Below are 25,803 nucleotides of genomic sequence, written 5' to 3' on the forward strand. Positions count from 1 at the left end.
TAAAAATATAAAGAATGGGGCGCCTGGGGTGCTCAGTGGATTAAAGCCTCTGCCTTCGGCTCAGATCATGATCCCAGTGTCCTGGGATCGAGCCCCGCATTGGGCTCTCTGCCCTGCGGAGAGCCTGCTTCCTTCTCTCTCTCTGCCTGCCTCTCTGCCTAGTTGTGATTTCTCTCTGTCAAATAAATAAAATATTAAATATATATATATATATATATATATAAAGAATTTATGTGCACTCTTTATCCAAATTCACCAATTTTTAACATCTGCCACATTTGTTTGCATTCCTATGTATATATATATGTGTGTGTGTAAATTTAGATAGACATATACACACATTTTTCCCTGACCCATTCATGAGTAGCTTACATAAAATGGTGTTGCTTCATTCATCCCTTAATGTTTCAGTGTGTATTTCCAAAGAGTAAGAATAGTCTCCTATATATCCATAGTATAGCTGGCACATTTAGGAAATTTACTACCTTTTCTTTCTACTTTCATTTATTTTTAAAAATTAAAAAAAAATTTTTTTGGGGATGCCTGGGTGGTTCAGTGGTTTAGTTTAAGTGTCTGCCTTAGGCACAGGTCATGATCCCAGGATCCTGGGATCAAGTCCTTGCTCAGTGGGGAGCCCTCTTCTCCCGCTGGCTGCAGCTCCCTCTGGTTGTGCTTGCGCACTGTCTCTCAAATAAACAAATAAAATCTTTTTAAAAAAATCAAAAAAAATCATTTATTTAAAAATTTTATTTTCTTTAGACTTTATTCATTTTTTAAACATTTTATTTATTTATTTTAGAGGGTGTGGGGGGCAGTGGCAGAGGGAAAGAGAGAGGAAGAAAGAAAAAATCCCAAGCAGATGCCTCCCTGAGCGAGTTCCATGCAGGGCCAGTCTCACCACCCTGAGATCACAACCCCAGCTGAAACCAAGAGCTGGAAGCTCAACCACAGAGCCACCCAGACACCCCTAGATTTCTTTTCTTTTTTTTTCTCCAAAAAGTAATCTCTATCCCCAATGTGGGATTTAAACTCACAACCCTAGGATCAAGAGTTGCATGCTCAACCGACTAAGCCAGCTTCTCCCCAAATTTATCATTAATACAGTGCTTTTCATTCCACTTTTTAATTCCATGTTCCACTTTTGTCAGCTTCCCAGTAGCATCCTTACTAGTGGCGTGCTTTTTCTCCTGGTACAGGATCCAGTGACTGGCCGCACTGTGCATTGAAGAATTACTTTCTTCAGTTATGCCTTTGAACAGTTTCTCAGTTTCATCTCTCATGCAGTTGACAGTTGAAAGGACATACAGCAGTTAAAGAGTGTGAGGCTTTTGAGCAGGTGGTTGAAGTGATCCCTCGGGGTCCAGGGAACATGAACAGGGTCGGGATGGGCAGAGAGAGGGTCTGGGGCAACGGTCTTGTTGAGATTCAGAGAGGTCTAGGTTAGGCTGGAGGAAGTGCTGATAAAATTGCTTGGCTGTGGGTAGAACTGGGGAAGAGCAGAAGAGATTGCAGGGTTCTAGTAATGCTCATGATTTTAGCAAATCGAAGAAATAAAGAGGAGGGAGGAGTAAAGAAAAATTGGACAAGGGCAGGTTCATGTCCCCGTGTCATATACATATGTTTCTTAATTATTGACGTTATGACACCTGGCCTGTGTTAATTTTGTTTAGAAAGAGGTGGTGAAATGTTAGGAGTTTTGGATCTTGTGGCCAAATAGATAGAAGTTTGTTACACAAAGGGCAATTGTCAGTGAAGTCCCTTGGGTGCGTGTTGATAGCTGGTCGTCCTTCAGCTTTGGATGGAGGGAAGTTGGTCCTCTGGCTCTAAGGAATCACGGCTAATGTCATTTTGGGTGGCAGAGTCTGACTACCCAGTTTTAGGGAAGTTCATGAGCCCCTTGTCTGCTGTGAAACCACAACTCAGTACACATTTGGAAGGGAGAGAGGTGTAGGTGGAGTTTACAACTTTGTTATATAGATTACTTTAACTTTCTTTCGGTATTTAACACTACACTAAGGGTAAGGAGTTACCTCTGGGTGTTCTGTGTAATATAGTTGAATCAAGAAAATTTGGGAATCTAAACTGACATGGGAGGCACCTGGCTGGCTCAGTTGGTAGAGCATGTGATTCTTGATAATCCGGGTCGTGAGTTGAAGCCCCATTTTGGGAATAGAGATTACTTAAAAAAAAAAAAAAGTATTAAACGGACTAGGAATTACTTTTATAACCCTTGAGAAACGCTTGCGGGGTTTGGGGCAGGTCTCTCACTGATAGGACAGCTTTAGAAACAGCGTTACATTTCCAATTTTATAAAAGCTTATTGTTTTGTATTGAACCGTTATAACCACCTAAGATCAGTGAACTTATTTGGTTCCTTTGTCAGGAGATTGGGAGTATCTTTGAAAGTTTTTACAATATCTTAAGTAGTGGGATTAGTTAAAAATATATCCTGTTGTTACTAGAATGCCTGCTGGTGGGATTTCTCTTTTATTTGATTTTAGTTGAATACAGACTGCCCCTGATACATAGTGGTTTGACTTAAACGATTTTCCAACTTTACAGTGGTGCAGAAGCCATACACATTCAGTAGAAACCCATACTTTGAATTTTGAATTTGGATCCTTTCCCAGCTGGGCAGCAACGCCTCCCAGTCAGCCACGTGATGATGGGGGTAAACAATAGATACACTTATAGTCATCTGTACCCATATGACCACTCTGTTTTTCACTTTCAGTACAGTATTCAATAAACTACATGAGATATTCAACACTTTATTTTAAGATAAGCTTTGTGTTAGATGATTTCGCCCAACTGTAGGCTAATGTCCATGTTCTGAGTGCATTTAAGGTAGGCAAGGCTAAGCTGTGATGTTTGTAGGCTGGTTGTATAAATGCACTTTCGGCTTAGGATATTTACTTTACTTTTTTTTTTTAAGATTTTATTTAACACACACACACACACACAGACAGTGAGTGGGAACACAAGCAAGGGAAGTGGGAGAGGGAGAAGCAGGCTCACCACTGAGCAGGGAACCCGATATGATCCCAGGATCCTAGGATCATGACCTGAGCCAAAGGCAGATGCTAATCGACTGAGCCACCCAGGTGCCCCTCAACTTAGGATATTTTCAATTTACAGAGGGTTTAATCAGGATGTAACCCCATCATAAGTTGGGGGACGATTTGTATTCCTTAGAACAGGTATTTGCTCTTTCTTTTTTTGTTCGTTCGTTCATTCCTTCCGAACAGGTATTTTCTAAAATAGAGAGTAGTAAAGATTAAAAAAGCTTTCCACCCAGATCCCAGGTGCCCTCATTTAAACTCTCTTGTTTCAGTTTCAGCATATATAAAATAGAGCTGATAATCCGTACTGTCCTGGATTGCTCTTAAGAGTGTATATGTGATGTCTTCAGGTGGCAGTAGGGATGGTTGCTATCTATGTAACATCCCTACCATGAGCCACATTTTCCTTTAATTTGCACTTAAAAAAAAAATATATATATGTATATATATAAAGGTTTTGTTTATTTATTTGACAGAGAACACAACTAGGCAGAGAGGAAGGCAGAGAGAGAGAGAGAGAGGAGGGGAAGCAGGCTCCCCACCAAGCAGAGCCCGATGCGGGGCTCGATCCCAGGACCCTGAAATCATGACCTGAGCCGGAAGCAGAGGCTTAACCCTCTGAGCCACGCAGGAGGCCCAATACCATTCTTTTTGATGGCTGAGTAATATGCCATTATATACTTACCACGTCTTTAGCCGTTCATCTTTTCAGTGGGCACTTAGGCTGCTTCCATAGCTTGGCTATTGTAAATAATGCTGCAATAAACACAAGGGTGTATGTATCCCTTTGAATGAGTGTTTTTGTATTTTTTGGGGTAAATGCCTGGTGGTATGATTGCTGGATTGTAGGGTAGTTCTACTTTCAACTTTCTGAGGATCCTCCATGCAGTTTTCCATGGTGGCTGCACTGGTGTGCCCTCCCACCAGCAGTGCAGCGGGGTTCTTCCCCCCCCCCCCCATCTTCACCAACACTTGTTTCTTGTGTTTTTTATTTTGTTGCCAGTAGCTTTGATAACGCTACTGTTCTGCTTTCTGTTGACTGCACTATCAGGCTATGATGTGGTAACATTCCAGGTGCACAACATCTTAGAATTGAGACTAGGTTATATCTCCTTTCAGCCTCTCCAGCAGAAATCACTTAGTCCCTGTTTATCTGCAGAAATGGGGGCTTTTTTGACCATAATTTTGCACTGTTGGCCTCCATTCCTTTTATGAGATGCACTCTCATTTACCAATGTCCTTCTTGGAGTGTGCCAGTCAAGAGCTCATCTATCCTCTGGCTGTGATGTGGTTAGTTTTGAGCACAGTGGGACTTTAATTTCCTGTGATCTTCCTTTGATTAATGCAGCCTAAGACCCTGACAGAACCTAACTGATGGTTCAGTTGAAGCTTGCAGTCAGCAAGTGTTTCTGTTTCTCACATCCTTGTTTTATAATTCTGTTGAACTTTCAATTTCATCTTGATTTTTAACCCAGCATTCTAATTTGTCAGTGTAATTTAATTCTGTTGTTGGTTTTCTTGCTTGTCTCATTTTACTTCTTGTCAAGTTTGCTGGTCTGCTTTCTGGGTTATCACGTGACACAGAGGTATACATATGGAATAAGGAAAGGTTTATTAGTAAGAGTCAGCAGCAGTAAGAACTAATGCCCCAGGTGTTCCCCAGGGTCACTTTAAAAAGCCCGTGTTCATAGAGTGGCCTACCAATGGATTAATGTTTTATGGTCATGTTTTTGATAGAGAAGTGTATTTCAATATGATTGTGTAGTTTTTCGGATGTCAGTTTACCGTCTTCATTGTTCTCTTCCCCTTTACCTACATTTCATTGTTTTTTTTTTAACTTTCCCATTGGAGGATTAAAGGAAAGGTGAATAAATGCAAATGAGGTTTGTTTTGATTTAGTAGGACTCTTGATAAAAGGTATTCTTTCAGCTGAGAATTTGTGTGAATGTCTTAACTATTAGCATACTTAAAGCCAAATAAAATGATTGGCATAGGCTTAAATCTCCCAAGTCTGAGCCTGGAAGCAGGGAGTGCCCTAGGGGGTCTTCTCCTATGTGGAGGTTAGTAATGAGTAGAGCACTCTTTCTCCTCCATGCTTGTTATAGCTCTAGTAATTCTTTTTTTTTTTTTTTAAACATTTTTTTTTAAACCACGTAAGAACCACCTCAGAGAGCTAAGAGTCCTTATTTCGTGATTCTTTTTTTTTTTTTAATTTATTTATTTGACAGAGATCACAAGTAGGCAGAGAGGCAGGCAGAGAGAGAGGAGGAAGCAGGCTCCCCGCGGAGCAGAGAGCCCGACTCGGGGCTCGATCCCAGGACCCTGGGACCATGACCCGAGCTGAAGGCAGAGGCTTTAACCCACTGAGCCACCCAGGCGCCCCAGCTCTAGTAATTCTTGGGGAATGGGCAGGATAGGAGTAAATTGGGAAATAATTTTTAAAGGATTGGAATTTTCAGGACACCTGGGTGGGTGGCTCAGTTAGTTAAGCATCTGCCTTCAGTTCAGGTTATGATCCCAGGGTCCTGGGATCGAGTCCTACCCACGTCCTTGCTCAGCAGGGAGCCTGATTCTCCCTCTACCTGCCAGTCCCCATGCTTGTGCTCTTTTTCTCTGACAAATAAATAGAATCTTAAAAAAAATTTTTTAAGGAATTGAAATATTTCAGTAAATAATAAAAGAGCTAATTTTTAAAAAAGATTTTGTTTATTTATTTGTCAGAGAGATAGCAGAAGCAGGGGGAGCAGCAGGCAGAGCAGGCAGAGGGAGAAGCAGGCTCCCCGCTGAACAGGGAGCCCGATGTGAGACTCAATCCCAGGACCCCGGCATCGTGACCTGAGCTGAAGGCAGACACTTAACCGACTGAGCCACCCAGGCTTCCCAAGCTAACTTTTTTTTTTAAATTGCTTTATCTGTCACTAGGTACTTCGTGTATATTATTTTATTTAATCATTAAACAACACTGAAATAACTACCTGCTATTAACTCTGTTTTGTAGTTGTGGAAATGGGCTTAGGGAATAGTGGAATTATGTGGAATTGGCAGAAAGTTTGGTTACTTTTGTGGAGATAAATCTTTGATTTGAGAAAGGCAGATTGCCTTTTGCCAGAAAAGAAAGAAACTCCATGGGTGAGCTGGTATCCAAGAGTGATATCTCACGGTATCATGTTGAGGCTTAGTCATTTGAATCAGAGATTTGTTTTTTAAGTAAAACCCCCCTTTATTTTTTAATTTTTTATTTAGTTATTCTTAAAGAGTTTATTTACTTGAGAGAGAGTGAGTGCGCGCGCACGCGAGCACAGGCAGGGGGAGTGGCAGGCAGAGGGAGGAGGAGAAGCAGGGTCCCTGCAGAGCAGGGGGAACCCGACTTGGGACTTGAACCCAGGACCCTGGGATCATGATTTGAGCTGAAGGCGGTTGCCCAACCAAGTCACCCAGGTGCCTACACACCCCCTTTATAAGTGTAGCATTTTCCACAACTGTGAAATTTGAGATTTTAATTTCAGAATGAAGAAGTCTTTAATGGAATATAGTCTGTACCTGAGAGAGAAGTGTCAAGCTCATTAGTTAGGATACAAATCTTTTAAAATAACTGTATGTAAATAATTACATAATGCTGAAGAATAATTTTTTTTAAAAGATTTTATTTATTTATTTGACACAGAGAGAGAGATCACAAGTAGGCAGAGAGGCAGGCCAAGAGAGGAGGAAGCAGGCTCCCTGCTGAGCAGAGAGCCTGACGTGGGGCTCGATCCCAGGACCCTGGGATCATGACCTGAACTGAAGGCGGAGGCTTCAACCCACTGAACCACCCAGGCGCCCCTGCTGAAGAATAATATTAATACATCAGATGTCTTTTGAGGAGCCTCAATCATATACAGAGTACTTTAGGGTTTTAAGGATTTGGAAGAACCCCAGTTTTATACTGCTTTCTACTGCTGGAATGCTGATAGAAATAAAAATTGAGCTTAATGGGGCACCTGGGTGGCTTAGTTGTTAAGTGTGCCATCTGCTTGGGTCGTGCTCCTGGGGTCCTGGGATCCAGCCCCACATTGGGCTCCCTGCTCAGCGGGAAGTCTGCTCCTCTCTCTCCCACTCCCCCTGCTTGTGGTCCCTCTCTCACTGTGTCTCTATCAAATAAATAAAATCTTAAAAAAAAATGGAGCTTAAGCCATAGATGAGTTAATGAGATAGCTGCTTTTTATTTGGTACTTCTTTTGTACTAGTTGGTAAGGGCATAAGTAGTTCCAATTCTTACTCCGGCCATACAAAGTAGATGATGTTGATATTCCCCTTCTTTAAAGTGGAAATCAAGGCTTGGATAATTCAGGTAATAATGCAGTTAATAGAAAGGACAGGCTGGAATCAAATCCAGGTCTGTCTGTCTCCAAGGCTCTTAGTTTCTAATATTGTACTACCTTCAGTTTTCTAGTGCTAGTCTTCAATAAAATGAAATTACTCCTCTCTCTGCCTTTATCATCCATTTGAGCAGAATCACCCACCATGACATAGTCCCGCAACATGGAACACAGCTCTTGGGAGCTTAGAAAAATGAAGTGTTTATTTTATTATGAATTGGTATTTACACGTGTACTTTTAAAGTTCTTGAATCTTGAACTGGTCTGGAAGGAATGTTTGGAAATGTGGTTAATATCATTTTGACCGGTGTTGTTACTTGTTGGTTTCTGTTTTGTCAATGAAAGGATGGGGTTGAAGTGGCAATTATTTGTTCAGTGGTCCAAAATGTGTGAGAGGACTTGACCTCTTCATTTCTTGTTCATGATAATCTTAGGCTTACACTCTAGTTTCCATTCTCTCCAAATATTTTCACATATAGTACACCTCCTTTGTCGTGCCGTGTGCCATGTTGTGCCATGTGTGGTGTAGTCTACTCATGCTTTCCTTGCTTTAGAAAATCTGAAATTAAAAATTAAATATTCTTTGGTTTTGCTTTCTTCTTAGTTATTCAACATTGTTAACGTGTCTCTCTCTGTTTTTAGATCGTGATTTCTTTCTTTCTTGTTTTCTTTCTTTCTTGTTTTTTTTTTTAAAGATTTTATTTGTTTATTTGGCAAAGAGGGAGAGATCACAAGCAGGCAGAGAAAGAAGGGAAAGCAGGCTCCTGCCGGGCAGAGAGCCTGATGCAGGGCTCGATCCCAGGACTCTGAGATCATGACCTGAGCCGAAGGCAGAGGCCCAACCCACTGAGCCACCCAGGCGCCCCCAGATCGTGATTTCTTTTCCTCCTAACAACTCATTTGATATTTTTTGTTCCTTCATCCAAATATAAGTTAGGATCGCAGAGATGCTGGCTTCTTGAGTGCTGGGGCTCCTTGTCTCTACTAGCTCCGACTGTATTTCCCACCTAGCCCTTGCATACCGAGGACATGTTATTTGGTCTTCTTTTCTATCAGAAGATTCTATGGTCTGTGGTGATGTCACCTTTCTTTCTTTTTGTGGTAAATATTTTTAAAGACCTTTCACCTTTTCCAATTCCCTTATTCATTACGGATAGTTGGTTCCCTAAAATATACTTTCTCTTCCTATTATCCCATTTGGATTCCATGCAGAAATTCTAATTGAAGTATCCACGTAAAGATGAATATTTTTGTATAATATTTTAAAAATCTGTTTAGTTTTTTCTTTTTAATTGAAAATTATTTGGATTCAGCAAGGTGGGTAAGGGATGTCATTGTATGTATTTGTGTGTTAGGGTTCTAGAGCAGAAGGGATGTAACTTGGAAAAAGAACACCTGAAAAACTCAGAATTTGTCTTGTGTTTCCTGTATCAAGCAACCAACCACTACCAGTTAATTGCAGTTTGAACTGGGGGTTAGTTGCTACTTTTCCCACATACCTGCCCCCCACCACCTCCATGCAGACTACCAAGTACTGCCCGGTTATTCTTTTCATTCCTTGGGTCTCTTTTAGGTCTTAATTTTATTGTGCTTCTTTGCCTTTGCATCCACCCTAACTCACTGGTCTATTCTGTCCTTCAGCACAGAAACAAAGCTTCATCTCTCCCATTCCTGTGGTAGCTTCTAACACTTAACCTCTTACAGTAAGTAACGTTCCTGATCATAGGCTTTTCGTACATCAGGTGTCTCTCTATTACGAAATGCCCTTTCTGCTACCCCTGCTTACGATTTTACCGATAGACCTCTTGTCCTTACCCATGTGCGTTTTGCCCTCTCTAGAGCCTCTTCATCTGAAATACTGTTTCCCTGTCTCTTCATTAGACCTACATTGTCTCATCCTCAAGACTCATTTCCTTCTCAAGAACTTTCTAGAGGTACCTGTTTTGATTCTTATTTTTATCAATTAGTATTTCCATCTCTCTCCTTCATACTTCTTCAAACATTAGTGTCTTTGTAGAGCTCTTCTGAGAGAGCTCAGTGCGGTCTACTAAAGATATCTGTGTTCCATTCAAGTAAATATTCCAGGTAGTACTTTTGAATTCAGAAAGACCTTTTTTCCTTTCCCTCTCCATCCCATGTGCGATTTTATCAGCAAATTCTGCTCTGTCTTAACTTAAGAGTGTTCAGATTTCCTTCCCATGTCTCACCTCCTCCACCCCTGGCCCTGGTCCAAGCCATATGATTTCTCACCAGTTGCTTGCTGTGTCTCCTAATGGGTTTCCCGCCTCTGCCCTTGGCTCTGGTCAGCCAAGGATGTTGTGAGTACGAAATGGGAAAGTGCACAATGCTTGGTCATAAGCACTCCATAAATGGAATTTGTCTAGTAACTATTTTAGACAGTAAGAGCTCCACTCAAATGCATCCCCTTCTCTGAAGAATCTCCTGACCACACAACTAGGATGCATTTGCTCTCTGAGCTGCCGTAACACGTTGCCTGCATGTCTTTCATGAAGTTGTCATGCAATCTGCTTTTTTAAAAATGATTATATCCTTAAGAATCTTACCCTATGCTTAATATGCTGTGGGGGACATTCCTGATTACCTAACAAAACCCTGCTTCCCCCTGAGCCCTCTCCAGGTCTGCAGTGGTGATGTCTCAGGAAAGGTAGGCATCTCCTACAGTCCCAAGGGGGTAAGTCATCATTGGTCAAAACCAGGGGTTGGCAAATCACAACCTGCTAGCCAGATCTGGCCTGCCATTTTTCTCTCTTTTTTTTTTCTTCTCTTTTTTCTTTCTCTTCTCTTTCTTCTTTCCCTTTTCTTCCCTTCCCCTTCCTTCCTTTTCTTTCTTTCAAAAGATTTTTTTATTCATTTCTTTGAGAGAGAGAGAGAGTGCAAGCGTGCACAAGTGGCAGGGAGCGGCAGAGGGAGAGGGATCCCAGGACTCTGGGATCATGACCTGAGCTGAAGGCAGATGCTTAACCGGCTGAGCCACCCAAGCACCCCATGGCCTGCCATTTCTTTTTGTAGGGTCATGAACCATACAAAAAAAATTTTTTTTTCTTTAACAGTTTTAAAAGTCTGAAAAAATAAAAATCAAATAATATTTTGTAACAGGTAAAAATTATATGAAATTCAAATTTCAATGCTCCTAGATGAAAGTTTTTTTTTTTTTTTTTAAGATTTTATTTATGTATTGCACAGAGAGAGATCACAAGTAGGCAGAGAGGCAGGCAGAGAGAGAGAAAGGGAAGCAGGCTTCCCGTTGAGCAGAGAGCCCGACGTGGGGCTCGATCCCAGGACCCTGGGATCATGACCTGAGCCGAAGGCAGAGGCTTTAACCCACTGAGCCACCCAGGTGCCCCATAGATAAAAGTTTTATAGGAACACAACCATACTTGTCTCTTTACCATGTCTATGGCTGCTTTTGTTTAGAACAGCAGAGCTGAGTAGGTATGACAAAGATTGCATGCCCTGCAAAATATTTACTAAAATAGTTACTAGCTGGTTGGTCCTTTTCAGAAGTTTGCTGACCCCTATTCTAAACCAAATATAACTCCATTCTTTTCCCAGTGTTTATGTTTGGGCAAGCATGAAACTCAAGTTCTGGGCTAGTGGAATACAGGGGGAAGCTTGCCAGGGGACTTCTGGGAAAGATTTTTGTGTGTGTGATGAAAAAGATATGGAGAATTCTTCCTTCCTGGCCTTAGATGTTACATGTGAGGATGTGATAGAGCTGTGGCAGCCACTTGGTGATCATGAGGGAAAAGTCAAGAGAATCAGAGAGAAGTTGACCCAGATACTTTTGGGCTGTTAAATTAACCAACCCTGGAAATTCCTATTTCTAGATTTCTCTTTATATTCAAAATAAATATATTAAGAGTTGTGCATCCTGTTATTTGCAGCCAAACAACCCTAAAGTATATGATTTAAGAAAATGATTTTAAAAATTATGTCATAGTATTTCCTTTTGTTGATGATCCATTAAATTTTATCCATTTGCAGGCATTTTTCCTAAGTCTTTGCTACTATAAATGATGTCTTTAAAAATATATGTATATTATAAATTCAAATCTAAGGCTTATGAAATATACAGCTCAGCTCATTTTTTTTTTTTCTTGCTCGTACCATTAAAAAGTTGTTAAGGAAAAGACAAAAGAAAATGACCTCCTTTATTTTTATTTTTTAAAAAAGATTTTATTTATTTAATTGACAGAGAGAGAGACAGTTTGAGAGAGAGTACAAGCAGGGGAAGGGGCAGAGGGAGAAGCAGGCCTCCTGCTAAGCAGGGAGCCTGATGTGGGGCTCAATCCCAGGATCCTGGGATCATGACCCTAGCCAAAGGCAGATGCCTTTTTTTTTTTTTTTTTTTTTTTTAGATTTTTATTTCTTTGACAGAGATCACAAGTAGGCAGAGAGGCAGGCATAGAGAGAGGGAGAAGCAGGAGCCCCACTGAGCAGAGAGCCTGATGCAAGGCTCGATGCAGGGCTTGATCCCAGGACCCCGGGGCCATGACCTGAGCCGAACGAAGCAGAGGCTTTAACCCACTGAGCCCCTCAAAGGCAGATGCTTAACGACTAAGCCAACTAGGTGCCCCAAACAACCCCCTTTAAAACATTGTCTTAACAACTCTTTAATGGGATACAAAATACTCCCTTATTCCACACTGGTGACAAAAATCCAAATCCATGCTTATTTCAAATACAAACTCTACCTGATTCCAAAAACGATTTGAGAGAGTTTCCAATAAAGGTTACATCAACAGTCCACAATATTCAATGGGAGTTGTGTGATCAAAACATTTTTTTCTTCTTTCTCATTAATTAAAAGTACTGAATCAGAGATGATTTAAGTTTTTGAGTTATTTACAACTCCAATTAACACTTTGTTAAGGCACATCCACATGGTATTAGGGCTAAAATGCTCCAAGTGATGAAATTATATCCCCATTTTTGTATCATTCCCTAGTGCATTGTGAAATACTGTCGAAGTAGCAAAGTCTCGCTTTTTCATGTTAGCCACTCTGTCCCCCCACCTTTGACCTACGTCACATCTGCCCCTTCATCAGATAGTCGGCTATACTAATGTCCCTGGATTGCGTAGTCCCAAGTGTAGCAAACAACTTCCCGGAGCACACGGGTCAGTGCATGGACTCGCTTGCTGTTTGGAACCCAGATCTGAAATGCCATTGGGTTAACCTACCTATACTGATGGAAGTAATGCAGGACTCTGTAAAGTCCTGTTCTCCAGGCCATCAGATGCCTGGGGAATTACCCTCAGAACAAAGTTTGAGTGGAAAATCACCAAGAAGGTGATTTTCCAATGAGTTCTCTGAGCTTCTGTGAGGTGTTAAGCTTTTCAACATGTTATATTTCTCTATTCCTAATGCAACAATAACAAAGAGCCACTCCTGTGAGGGAGTTTAAGCTGCCAAGGTGAATTTATAAAATGTGAAGGGAGGTCTATTTCAGGAGAAAGAACTGGTTCCTGCAACTCTCTTGCTTTTAAAAGGAAGCTTCTGGGAAGTTAGGGCCATGAACTTCAGACTTGAACAGAACTCTGCGGAGTTCCAGCTCTTTCATTAGTACTTATATAACTTTGGGCAAGTGACTTGGCCTCTGAGTCGCCCATCCTTCACCAACCTCACTGGTGCCAGGCAGGGTGTGAAGCACCAGGATACAGCAAGCAAGACAACAGGACAGAGGCAAATGGATGAGGGTTTTTGCAAAAAAGGTAACTTTGCTAATTGGGGGTTCAAATTTGCACAAATGTTTCCTGGTTATTTGTGAGTTTACACATAAACTGAGGCTAAGGTTGTTGAGGAAATGTGAGGGAAAAAAGAAATGTAGCAGGAGTGCTGAGAGTCTGGAGCAGCTTTTGTGAGAGTAGGAGAAGGGACTCAAGGGAGACAACACAAAGAACAAGGTTGGCTGGCCACCCGGTGAGGGCGCAACAGTGACCTGGAGTAGTGCCTGCCCTCACGACGGTGGATGGCCCCAGCTGGCTCCTGGAGCGGCAGTGGCCCACGTGGTGGATTGCCCCAGCAGGATCACGGAGATCAGAGGCCGTGATGCAGTTGCGTGAAGGCTGGGGTTTGAAAAGGTTAAATGGTTCACTAAAGGTCACCCAGATTTTTACACAAGCATCCTGGCTCCAACTCCTGTGCGCTTTCCAATCTGTACTGGATCTGTCCTTAATGAGGTTTCCTTTGAGTCTCAAGTTTCTAGCTTGCTAAAGCCACTGGACCAGGGGATACTGAAAGTCCTGGAGTCCTCTAGAATGTTGTAATGGTAGGTTCTGCTCCTGAGTCTGCTTCCCACCAGTTAGGTCACAAGTCACCTTGGGCAAGTATTTCAAACTCCCTGGCGTGTTTCTGTAATTGAGTTTCAGAAACTTGACTTCTAAAGTGCTGATTTTGGGAACCTGGGTGGCTCAGTGGGTTAAGCCTCTGCCTTTGGCTCAGGTCATGGTCTCAGGGTCCTGGGATAGAGTCCCACATCCAACTCTCTGCTCAGCAGGGAGCCTGCTTCCTCCTCTCTCTCTCTCTGCCTGTCTCTCTGCCTACTTGTGATCTCTCTCTCTGTGTCAAATATATAAATAAAACCTTTAAAAAAAACAAAGTGCTGATTTTATGAAAAGTCAGTTTGTGCTGTTTTTATGAGTGCCCCCATTTACCAGGAGCTCTGATGCCCTCACAGCGCCTCCTACCTCTGGAAAATCTGTTCAGTTGTACGTTCAAGTTAAGCACTTGCACTAACACAAGTCACGGGGGATATTTAAGTCTCCCCTCCCCCCATCACTTAAGTGATATTGTCAGTCATCCAACACCGCAATCAAACAGGGCAAAAACAAATTGTAAAAGGAAAAGATAGCACAGTTTAAGGAAGAAAATGCAGTATAGAAAATGAAAATAAATGCATGAACACTGAGCCAAAGAAATCCGAAGGCCACGACTGAGTTACATGAAGCAGCTAGCTGTCAGGAACAGACTAAGAGCTTTCCAATTGAGTAGGTGTTAGCTCTCTGTTTTAGCGAACTGGAGAAAATTCCTTTACTCCCCGTATACAAGATTCTTTGAATAGTGCTTTTTAATAAAATGCCAGAGAGCCACAGAAGTAGCCTATAACTCATTAGGAACTGAAAGATCAGAGAAGCCCGATTTAGAGCCAGTTTTCATCGGTGGGTGTGACCTTGCGGGAGGCAGACTAGGAAACGTTTGTTTTGTGGGTTTTTTTTTTCCTGGCAATAAGCGAATATATTTTTCATCACCACGTCTCCGGTACTTCTGTAGTCAAATATAAAATAGAGGCCTTGAGTCCCAGCACGGTTCACCAGCCCAAAGACTTCAGCGGGTCCTCCCAACACCCCCAACCCCCGCTGGGGGTTGAGTTCCAGCTGGGGTCGAGCCTCTCAGGAGTCCTCCGGGAAACTGGAGGAAGGGAAGCAACCCGGGGATGGCCCGGGCTCCCTGTCCTCCAGGTCCTCCAGTTCGTGGGCACGCGGGCCGGGGGTCCTGTGGCCTGCGCGGGGCCGAGCGCGCCGCCTCAGCGGCGGACTTCCGCTTCCCACGCGCCGGCCCCGCGCTGCCCGCCCCCGGCCGAAGGGGTGCTCCGGTCCCGGGGGCCTTCGCCCTTTGCGCTCCCGCGCGGGAGGGTGGAGCGGAGGGCCGGCCGGCTGCCGACGTGGGTGTTAAGCGGCCGCCCTGGCGGCGGAGGCAGAGCCGAGAGCCCGCGGCGGAGCCAGAGCAGCACGCGCGGCCAACTGGCGCGGCGGTGAGCGTCAGCCCCACAACCGTCGCTCTGGGGGCGGCCGGAGGGAGCGGGGCGCGAGCGGACCTACGCGGCCAGGCGGCGCGACCTTCCCGGGCAGCCGGTAGGCTTCTGGGGTCCGCGGCCCGCGCGCCGTGCACGTGCCCAGGTCGTTTACGGGCGCCGTGGGCCGGGACTCGCCGGAGACTCCGGGGCTCCGCGGCCTCCTTTCCGTGGAGTCAACTGCCGGAAAGGGTGTCCTCTTTGCCCCCGCGGAGTGTCATCAGGCTTCTGGGCACCGGGCCGCCCGTGCCCGGGCCCGAGCGGGGGCGGTTATGAATGGGAGACTCTCGCAGGTTGTTGGGCTGGAGTCCGAGGAGGTGAAAGCCAGGACGAGAAAGTTGGAAGCAGACTCCCTCGCGGGCCCTGTGCCCCCCGGGATCCAGAGCCTCAGAGCGGGAGTGCCTGGCTGGCGTCGCAGCGCCTTGGGTCCGGCTCTAGTCCTGCGGGGAGGGCGGCCGCGCCAGCTTGAGCCTGTGCTGCAGTCTTCTCGCCCTTGGTGTTACCTGGTGGAGCAGGCGGCCTCAGAGCGTTCTCCCAGGCGAGAAACTCATTTCCCCCCGGGAACAGAAGGTGTGCGGCTGGCGTTGTTGTTTGTCTCTCCTGGAGTCGGACCCACGTGTGCTTGCAGGAGAGGTAAAGGGGCGCTAAAAGGATTCAGCTTTTTAACTGGCTCAAGACTGAGTTTTAACTTCTGCTGACCAGTCTTGCCTCCCCCAAGCCGAATGTATTTTTCAAGACTTCTTGAAGCTGCCTTCTTAAACCACACAATAATTTGAGTCAGTTGCTGAGTTAATCTGTTAGTTCCCATCACTGTTTTTTTAGTATCTTAATAATTCTATGAGTCGTTACTTGTGGGATTTGATGCGTTTAAGTTTGGCTTACCGGAGGGGTTAAATTCGCAGCGATGACACATAGTAGGATCTATGCCTTTCTTATAAACTCAGAAAGAAATGTTGGCACCCCAAGAATTCAACCGATGGAGAAGCTCCCCACTTGCCTCCATTTTTCCTTTAAAATGCGGGGCTCGGTGCTTGTTTTTTGCTTTTCTTTTTGGTCAGGTTGGAATACTCTGGAATTAAGTATTGCTCGGTAGGCACAGACCCAAAAGGCAAGACTTGAGTTGAGTCCCCTGACTACTTGTATGACCTTGGAAAAGCTCTTGCTTTCTGGCCTCGGTTTTCCATCTGGAAAAGGAAGAGATTGGATTAGGACCCTCGTAGCCTTCTCTAGGTACAGGATGGCCACAACCTCGTCAACTATAGTTATTGATACTGCCTCTCCTGTCCTATCAATAACATAAAATCCATGTCTTGTCTGTTTCACTTAGTTGCTTTTTCAAGTCCAGTACTATGCTTTTGTGGTTGCTGGTTTTACAATCTTTTTTTTTTTTTTTTTTTTGCAAGGAAAGCAAGATTCTTGGTGTCTGATCACTCACAACAGGTGTCAAGTGGTTAAAAAAGACTTCTTAGTGGATAAAATTATTTTCCGCCCACGTTTAGGTCCACATTGGCATTCATTAATAACCCAGCTGGCCCACCAGCCTCCAAGAGGTGGCCTGAGTGGGAGCACAAAGGTCTTTAGCGTGATGAATGAAAATTGTTCTTTGTTATTGACGGATAAGTCACTTTCTTAGTTTGAAAACAACACAGAATTGGTTGCTGAATTGGTTAGCTTGATATTATGTGTTAATTAGCCACCTTTTTTTTATAAAAAATCTGTATCTTTAAAGTCCATTTCTCTGTGATAGTTGATTTTTGTCTAACAGTAGAGGAGTAGACTCTAGTTTTCCCAAACTTTTTAAGCTCTAGCCCAACCATGCTGAAACAAGATCACTGGGAGACAGACCTGGTTATCTGAATATTTTACCGGTGCCCCAGTGATTCTTATCAAACAAATTTAGGACACAGTGTTGCTTCTCAAAATGTGATTGGTGGCCAGTCATTATCAGCCTCATCTGGGAGTTTGTAATGACTGGCAAGGTTTCTGGTCCCACCTGAGGCCTAGCACATCAGAATCTGTATTTTAACAAGGTCCCCAGGTGTTTTGTGTACACGGTTATGGTTGAGAAGGTCTGGAGAGGCCTTTGATGACCATTACTAATGCTTGGTGCTGTGCTCTATAGTTCTAAGAACAGCTATCCCATGTGGCTATTTGTGATTGCCTTTATATTATGATAATTCTATTATTCACCTTTGATTCGGGGGGACCTCCAGCTTAAGGGGCCCGAGGGCTCATCCTGCTGGTGGAAGATCAGGAATTCAGACCCACGCATATGTCACTTAGCAGAACACCTAATCCATTACTTTCCAGACCTGCTGTTTTGTGACCTCCTAAGAGGGACTCAACTCAGGCTGCTGTCTGAATTTAGAACTGAGTTTAGTTGCCTGACAGTTCCACTTAGGCCTCTGAAAAACTAGTTTGATATGACTTGGGTGTCTGTGGTATTTGGCATTCACTTGTAAGATTTTCAGAAGGGTTGGTTGAAATGCTCCCTATGAGTGGCTGTAACTCTGATAACTCAGGGAAGGTTTTTGACTTGTGAGTTTTTCATGGGGAGATGGTGGGCGAGTAGAAGGCAGGCCAGTTGCTAAGCTGCACTGACACCTTGACTGCCTTTTTCTTTTCTTTCTTTCTTTTTTTTTTTTTTTTTTTTTTTTGCAAAAGGGAGAACTGATCTCCCAGCTCCCGGAGGTTGAGGTCCCAGTAACCAGGCAGCAGTTCTAGAGAAAGGCTGCAGAGGCTTCACTGATGGTGAGCTCTGGTCTCCTTTCAGGGATATGAGACACCCGTCATAAGCTCCGGAGAGTTGCCTTCCACAGAGACCAGCAGAGGAGTGGGCCAACATGAAGTCCAGTCCTGCCATCCAAGCTGCCATTGACCTCACAGCGGGGGCTGCAGGTAATTCCAGGGGAAACCCATCCTCTAGTCTTGGAGTACCTGCTACAAGTGGGATCCAGTGAAGGGGTGGTGAAAATATTACTTTTGTCACTCCCAGAAGCAACATGCTTTCTCTTTGGAGGGAATCCATGTAATCGAAGTGTACTATCGTCTTCTAAGAACAGCAGAAGGTAGAGCAGTTCCCTTACAATAAAACTTTGAGTCAGGGTGCAGGGTGGGAATGTCCTCAGTTCACAGCTGGAAAACCTCACAGCTCAGAGTTGAAGTCCTTTGTCCATTGTCACACACCTGGGATGTGCAGGTGACGTGGGATTTTACACCAAGCCTGGCAGTCTTCAGAGCCCTTGTAGTCCAGAATCATACTATGCCGTCTCTCCAGGGAAGTCCTACTTACTGTCCTTATTGCTGCCAAGGAAAGAAAGGAGGACACTCTTTGGAAATGTCTTTGGTAACTGAGGTTGATATTTGATGGTTTCTAAAGGCCTAAAAAGAAAAGAGAGGCCCTAGGATTTGCCAGGGAAGGGTGGGCTGGACAGGGGCTGAGCCCCAGGGCAGACTGTGGCCTCAAAAGGCACAGGTAAATACTCCTGGGCAGTGCTTGCAACACACACAGGCCACTCTTTAGAAATATCACCTTTACTCAGCCTGAGGGCAGTAATTGGAAGTGTGTGCGTGGTGACTTGGTTCTCTAGGTTCCTGTGTTATTTTAGCGCCAGAGGAGTGCTGGAATGCTCCTATTTCCCAGATGAAAACCCTGGTTTACCCTTGCCCCTTACACTGATTCCCTTTTTAAAAAAAATTTTTTATTTTTTTCTTAACATGATGCATTATCAGCCCCAGGGGTATAGGTCTGTGAATCGCCAGGTTCTTACACTGACTCTTATAAGGGCCTCGGCCCCTGGGAGTGGAGAGGCCAGAGGGGTGAGTTGCCTGTTGTCCTCTTATCCAGTGGGACCTCCCGGGTCAACAGATCAGGTGCAGCCACAGGGCCACCCTCGTCCTGCCATCATTCCCTTAACTGTGAAAAAGAAGTTACAGTTTAGAGAACAAAGTATTTTCTCCTGAACCAAAGGTCGATGGAGGTAGGCTAATTGAGAAAGGCTATAGGCAGTGCATTACAGACTGATAAGAAGTACAGGCACCAGCTCCCAGTTTAGAGACCACAGGAGTGTCCTGGCCCAGGAGGAGGGGGAACTAAGGGTGGCCTAGGTATCCACTGGCTTCTTGCCTGCTGAAGGCCTTGGGTCAGTCCCATACCAGCTGCCGCTGGTAACCCATGGTCCAGCCAATGGCCCCATGTACCACTCCCACCCCCATGCCAACCCCCAGGCCACATTGGGATGACCCTGACCGTGGGAATGGTGGACCCATTTGCCTGCCTCCGGCACCCTCTTAACAGTCCTGGGAATGCTCTGGGCTCAGTTTTTGTCTCTACCATAGGGTGGTCTTTAACCACAGGAGAGATTCTCAGCTTTTGGAACTAAATGTCTGTCAGTCAGTCTGCCAAAGACGTAGAATCTGTTGTGATAGAATTTTCTTTTTCCTGGAAAGGCATTTCTGTGTGGACAGGTATTTGGGTGCGACTTTAAAGATACAGATTGCAGTTGTATTGTTGGGAGTCTGGTGTATAAGGCATTTGGGGGGCATGCTTTTTTAAAACATTACCATGTTTTGGGCCCGTCTACGTATGGCATTTAATTCTCCTGATAACTAGTTGGGATTTCTTCCTGCCCTGGTCTCAGAGGGTCACCCCTCACTGATGTAGCATGGCCCTGCAGCATCTGACTTTGGGGGACAACAGGCTCCTTGGCAGTGCTCCGTGCCAGGTGGACCTGGCAGGTGAGGGGTGAGAGGTGAGGGACTCCTTGGCTGGCAGGGGAGGCTTGTGTTAGTGACCTGAGAACTTCTACTGGGAGGTGCATGGCATGCAAACAGGAAGCCATAGCCCCACTTTGGAGGGGCGGCAGTCTCCCAGTGTGGAGCTAGGAGGGCCTGCAGAGGACTCTGGCTCTGATGCTCACTGTATATTATAAAGGACATCCTGAGAGGCTGAGTGCATTTGCCCATGACTGTGCAGCTAGATGGTGTCCAGACAGGGCTAGGATGTTGGTTCCGTGGTTCCTTGACCGGTACTGTTGTTGTCTTTGTTTTAAAACTCCATAATGGGCAACAGCACTCCTGGGGGTGGAGGTTAATCTCAAGCCTCTGCTGCCAGCTGTCCGGATTGGGACATTGGGCCATCGTGGACTGAGGTGATCTCGTTGTAGTATACACATGTTCTTTTCCGTGTCCCTCCTTTTCTTTGAAATAGACCTCCCCCATCCAGTGGGTTTCTGGTCCAGTTTGTCTGCTATAAAATGCTGGGAAGCTGGCACTGCCTGTCTGCTAGTGTAGGAGAAATTCCAGAAATTCCAAGCAGCTAGGATGGGGGAGGATTTGAAGAAGATAGGTCATTGTATAATGTTGAAGTGAGGCAGTGTGGAGCTCAAAAGTTAAATTCCTTCATGAGGAACCTTGGTCTCCCTTTAAAATACAGTAGGTCTGTCTTTCTTTCTTTCTTTCTTTCTTTCTTTCTTTCTTTCTTTCTTTCTTTTTTTAAATACAGTAGATTTTTGACAACTATAACCCGCTCCCTGCTTTGACTTTGTTGCTGTATGCCTTAACTAGCCTAGCTTCTCAATGTGACCTAGACCATTGACGTTTATCCTCTCGTGCCAAAATTCATGATTCTCCTGGCCATCTGGATGTCTTCTTTGGAAAAATGTCTATTCAGGTCATCTGCCCATTTTTAAATCAGAATGTTTAGGTATTTGTTGTTATTGTTGTTGTTTTTTGGTGTTGACTTACAGAAGTTCCTTATATATTTTGAATATTAACCCCTGGTCAGATGCATCATTTGCAAATATCGTCTCCTGATGCATCATTTGGAAATATCCCCTCCCATTCAGTAGGTTGTCTTTTTGTTTTGTTGATGGTTTCATTCACTATGCAGAAGCGTTTTATTTTAGTGTAGTCCCAATAGTTTGCTTTTGTTTCCCTCACTTTAGGAGACCTATCTAGAAAAAGGTTGCTAGGCCAGTGCCAGAAGTTTTACTGCCTATGTTTTCGTCTAGCAGTTTTATGGTTTCAGATCCCACATTTAGGTCTTCAATCCATTTTGAGTTTATTTTTGTGTATGGTGAAAAACAGTTTCATTCTTTTGCATGTAGCTGTCCAGTTTTCCCAATACCATTTATAGAGGAGACTGTCTTTTCCACCATTGCATATGGCTGCTGCTTTTGTGGTGGAGTAATTGACCCTGTAAGTGTGGGTTTATTTCTGAAACTTTTTATTTATTTATTTTTAAAGATTTTATGTATTTATTTGACAGAGATCACAAGTAGGCCGAGAGGCAGGCAGAGAGGCAGGCTCCCCGCTGAGCAGAGAGCCCGATGCGGGGCTTGATCCCAGGACCCTGGGATCATGACCTGAGCCAAAGGCAGAGGCTTAACCCAGTGAGCCACCCCAGGTGTCCCTGAAACTTTTTTTAAGAAGATTTTATTTATTTGACAGAGAGAGAGAGAGACCACAAGCAGGGGGGAGTGGCAGGCAGAGGGAGAGGGAGAAGCAGGCTCCCCACAGAACAGAGGAAGCCTGATATGGGACTCGATCCCAGGACCCCGGGACCATAGTCTGAGCTGAAGGCAAACACCCAACCGAGACACCCAGGTGCCCAGTGTGAGTTTATTTCTGGGCCTCTATTCTGTTCTTTTGATCTATGTGTCCCTTTCTGTGGCAGTACTGTGCTGTTTTGATTACTACTGCTTTGTAGTTTTTTTTTTTTTTTTTGGGAAGGAAAAGGTTTAATATAAAGATTCAAGATTCACATCAATATAAATGGTAAAGTTACCTTTCTCTTGATAAGAGCTCAACTTTTGCCTTTCTCGTTTTAATGTTTCTTGCCATATATTTTCCTGTGTTTTTCTGTTACTTTCACCCCATCTCTTCCTGTCTATGGTCATATTGATGGATTCCCTCCCTCTCCCCAGTCGTTTACACTTGATCTTTAGCAAAAGGCCAAGAGGTGATCCCCAGTAGTTTAGAAACTATACTTCTACATAAGCTACAATGATTAAATTCATTTTAACACACTCTTTAACTTTACCAACATCTAGGTAGTATCCGTTTTCTTTTCCTATATTCCCCAAGTGCACTGTTAGCTATTCATCTTCCTGAGTAGAAATGTGGCATTTTGTTTTCCTGTTTTCCTTTTTTGATGTGGGAGAAAGATAATCTACATTGTGTGTATGCGTTTATAGTCACCCTAGATCGCTAAAGTATATCCTCCAGTGATTCTTCCAAAGAGGGTATGCACGAAACAAACTGTGAATTCTTTAATATCAAAAAATGTCTTTGTTTTACCTTCAAAATAAAATGCCACTTTGGCTGGATGTAGGATTCTAGGTTTAAAGGTTTTTCCCTGCAGAAATTTTACGTTACTGCCCCATTTACTTCTAGCATCCAGAGTGTCCAGTAAGTCTGCTGTCAGTCTGACTCTTGTTCCTTTGTAGGTTCACGCTCCTCTTTCTGGAAGACTTTATGATTTTTTTTTTTTATCCTTGGAATTCCCAGATTTCTAGGAGTCTCTTTTCATCAATCTTACCGAGTACTTGGTAAGCACTGACAGTCTCAAGACTTGAATTTTTCTTGGCACCTGGGTGGCTCAGTTGGTTAAGCAACTGCCTCTGGCTCAAGTCATGATCCTGGAGTCTTGGGATCAAGTCCCACATCCAGCTCCCTGCTCAGAGGGGGGTCTGCTTCTCCCTCTGACCCTCCCCCCTCTCATGCACACTCTCTCTCTCTCATAAATAAATACAATCTTAGAAAAAAAGACTTGAATCTTTCTTTAGCTCTGGGAAGTTTTCTTCAATTATTAATTATTTCCTCTGCTCCATTCCCTTTATTATCTTTTTCTGGAATTCCTGTCAAATGGATGTTGGAGCATCTGGATCTCTCCTCTATCTCTGGATCTTTCTTTATTATCTGTTTGGCCATTTGCATTGTAACCTTAGAACATTCTTCAAGTCGATCTTCTAGATCATTCCTCGTCTCTTCAAGTATGTTTCTTCTGCTACTCAGAGCATCTATGGAGTTCTTTATTTCCAAGACATCTGGATGATAATTTTTAATATTTCTAATCTTCTCTTTTATCTCTTTGAAGTTATTAAAATAATTCCACTTCTTCTAAAATTTTCTTCTCGTATATTATCTGTTCCTTTAGGTGTTGGCGCCTTTGTTTGCAGAGTTTTGTGTCTGTTTTCCTTCAAACTATGGTGATTCCTGATGGAGTACTCAAATTTGTACATAAATGCCTATTCTGCTTACCCGAACTTATCTCTAGTGACTTTGAGGGAGAGGCCAAACACAAGGTTAGACAGACTGTCCCAGTTCCTTGATTTATGAGCATATCAGTTTCCTCTTTTTTCTGGGGTCTTTGTTCCATCCAAGGTTTCACCAATTTTCATCTGAGTCCCAAGCCACATAATTTTAGGCAATTTCTTTAAGTCCATTTGAGGCCTCTCTTTTCTCAGTCTGGAAGGCAAGTCTTAACATGTTCTACTTCAGAGTCCTCTCCTTCGTCCCACGATAGAACTACTTCCATTTCCTACCCTGAACTTTCTTCCTCCTCTGGCTCAGAATCTTCTACTTCTTTAGTTACAATAATCTCCAAGGCATCTTTGGTCATTTCCTCAACTCCATGCTTCATATTTACCACAGTATGGCATTGGAAGATTGAATCCTTTCCTCACATAATTCCAAAGCCGTCTCTTCTCCCTTCTTCCCAGCCTTCAAGCCTCCTGCCTCCCTCCTCTGCCAGCCTCCTGCCTCCCTCCTCTTCTAACTCTGAGCCGTCTTCCTCTCAAGGGTTTGTTTTTCCTTCTACTCTGAAGATCCTTCCTCCTGAGTCTCTAAGTTCTTCACCTTCTCTGGCTCAGCAACCTTTACCTCTTTAACAAATAGCTCAAGCCATCACCAGTTTCCTCCCCAGTTCCATGTTTTGAGTTTACTAGTTTTATCTACTTTTTCTTGAATTTAAATCTTCCTCCTTTTTTTTTTTTTCCATTTTGTGGGAGTGTATCTTTCAGTAATTCTTTCATAAATGATTTCTGGCTGGTAAATTTGATGAGGCTTTACGTATCTGAAAAGGTCCTTCACCACCCTTAAGGCTTAAATGCTCATCTAACTGGATATAGAATTTAAATTCAAAATCACTTTCCCTTAGAATGTTGAAGACATTAACTCCATTGCTTACTAATATTCAGTGTTGCTGATGAAAAGTCTGCTGCCAATGCAGGTCTTGCTGCTTCATCTTCTCTGGAGGTTTGTAGAATATTCGCTTTATTCTTTAAATTGAGAGGGATTTTTTTTTTCCCCGTCTTTGCTTTGACCAGTTCGTCCTCTGCAATGTCTCTGTTCTCTCCTGTTACTTCTGTAGGATGCTCTATCTCTGTGTCCTTAAACTATTGCTTATGGTTTCTTCCCCACTTCCCATGACTTTGTGTTTTTGTGATTCATCATGGGACAACTCCTTACCTTGGTTTGTCTTGTATGCTTTAGCTTCATCTAATTTGCTAGTTACTTCTTTTCTTCTAAAAATCAAATTTTCAATATCCTCAACTATTTTAGAGTGTGCTTCTTCTATTTTCTTAATCCTGGTTTTTATGTGACTATATCTTTTATTTGTTTTATTTTATATGTTACTCCTTTTGGTACTAGAATTCTTTGGATTTTTCATTCTAAAATTTCCTTCAGGTCATATTTTAAAAAGAATTTTAAGTTATTTACTTGAAAGAGTGAATGAGCATGAGTGTGAGTGCAAACAGTGGGGGGAGAGGCAAAAGGGGCAGAGAGAGAGAGGGAGAAGCAGGCTCTCTGCTGAGCAGGGAGTCCGATGTAGGGTTGGATCCCAGGACCCTGAGGTTATGACCTGAGCTGAAGGCAGATGCTTAACTGAGCCACCCAGGCACCCCTCCTTCAGGTCATTTTTAAGAAATTTTCTTATCTTTTCAGCCACTAAGTCCAGATTTTCCATCAAGCCTTTAAACTTCATCATGATAACTACTGATGTGTCTCTGCATTTTCAGTCTAATACCTGAGCCATCTTCTGGTCAGTTTCTGTCGACCAAATTCTTTCCCCATGGTGATATTTTCCTATTTCTTTGTGAAAGTCTAGTAATTCCTTCCATCCTTCCTTCCTTCCTTTCTTTCAAGATTTTACTTTTAAGTAATCTTTTTATCCAATGTAGGGCTCAAACTCACAACCCTGGGATCCAGAGCTGCATGCTCTTCTGACAGCCAACCAGGCATGCCAAGTCTAGCAATTTCTGACTGTACATGAGCCATTGTTGATACGTATTCAAAACAGAAGTATTTTATTTTTCTGAAGAGTAATTTTTGTTTTTTCAGGCCCACTAAACTCTCCCAAACTAAAAACAATCTTAAAAATATCTATATGTATCTATATACATCTATATATACATATCATCCAGTGAGAGTCTTCACCTAGAAGGAAGTTATCTGCAGAGCAGGATTTGGTCTTCAGCACAGCTGTGTCTCAGTGCCTCGACAAGGGATCCAGCCTGAGGAGACACACACACACACACACACACACATGCATGCACGCACGCACGCAC

General features: G+C 43.5%; 1 protein-coding gene across 4 annotated transcripts in view; it reads left to right on the top strand.

Moving 5' to 3' along the window:
• LOC308339383 (mitochondrial ornithine transporter 1) overlaps window positions 1-25,803 on the top strand; it is a 77,131-nt gene that overhangs the window by 34,598 nt on the left and 16,730 nt on the right. The window contains exons 1-2 of one of the 4 annotated variants that reach the window (XM_080797984.1): window positions 15,024-15,193; window positions 18,006-18,130. In XM_080797984.1, the coding sequence (XP_080654110.1) occupies window positions 18,076-18,130 (55 nt within the window). In that variant the 5' untranslated portion in view covers window positions 15,024-15,193; window positions 18,006-18,075. Of the gene's footprint in view, window positions 1-15,023; window positions 15,294-16,443; window positions 16,463-18,005; window positions 18,131-25,803 lie in introns of those variants that run through there. The other 3 variants (XM_080797983.1, XM_080797986.1, XM_080797985.1) reach the window with 3 other exon arrangements.

Source organism: Martes martes (genome assembly GCF_963455335.1).
Source record: "Martes martes genome assembly, chromosome: 3".
Classification (NCBI taxonomy): domain Eukaryota; kingdom Metazoa; phylum Chordata; class Mammalia; order Carnivora; family Mustelidae; genus Martes; species Martes martes.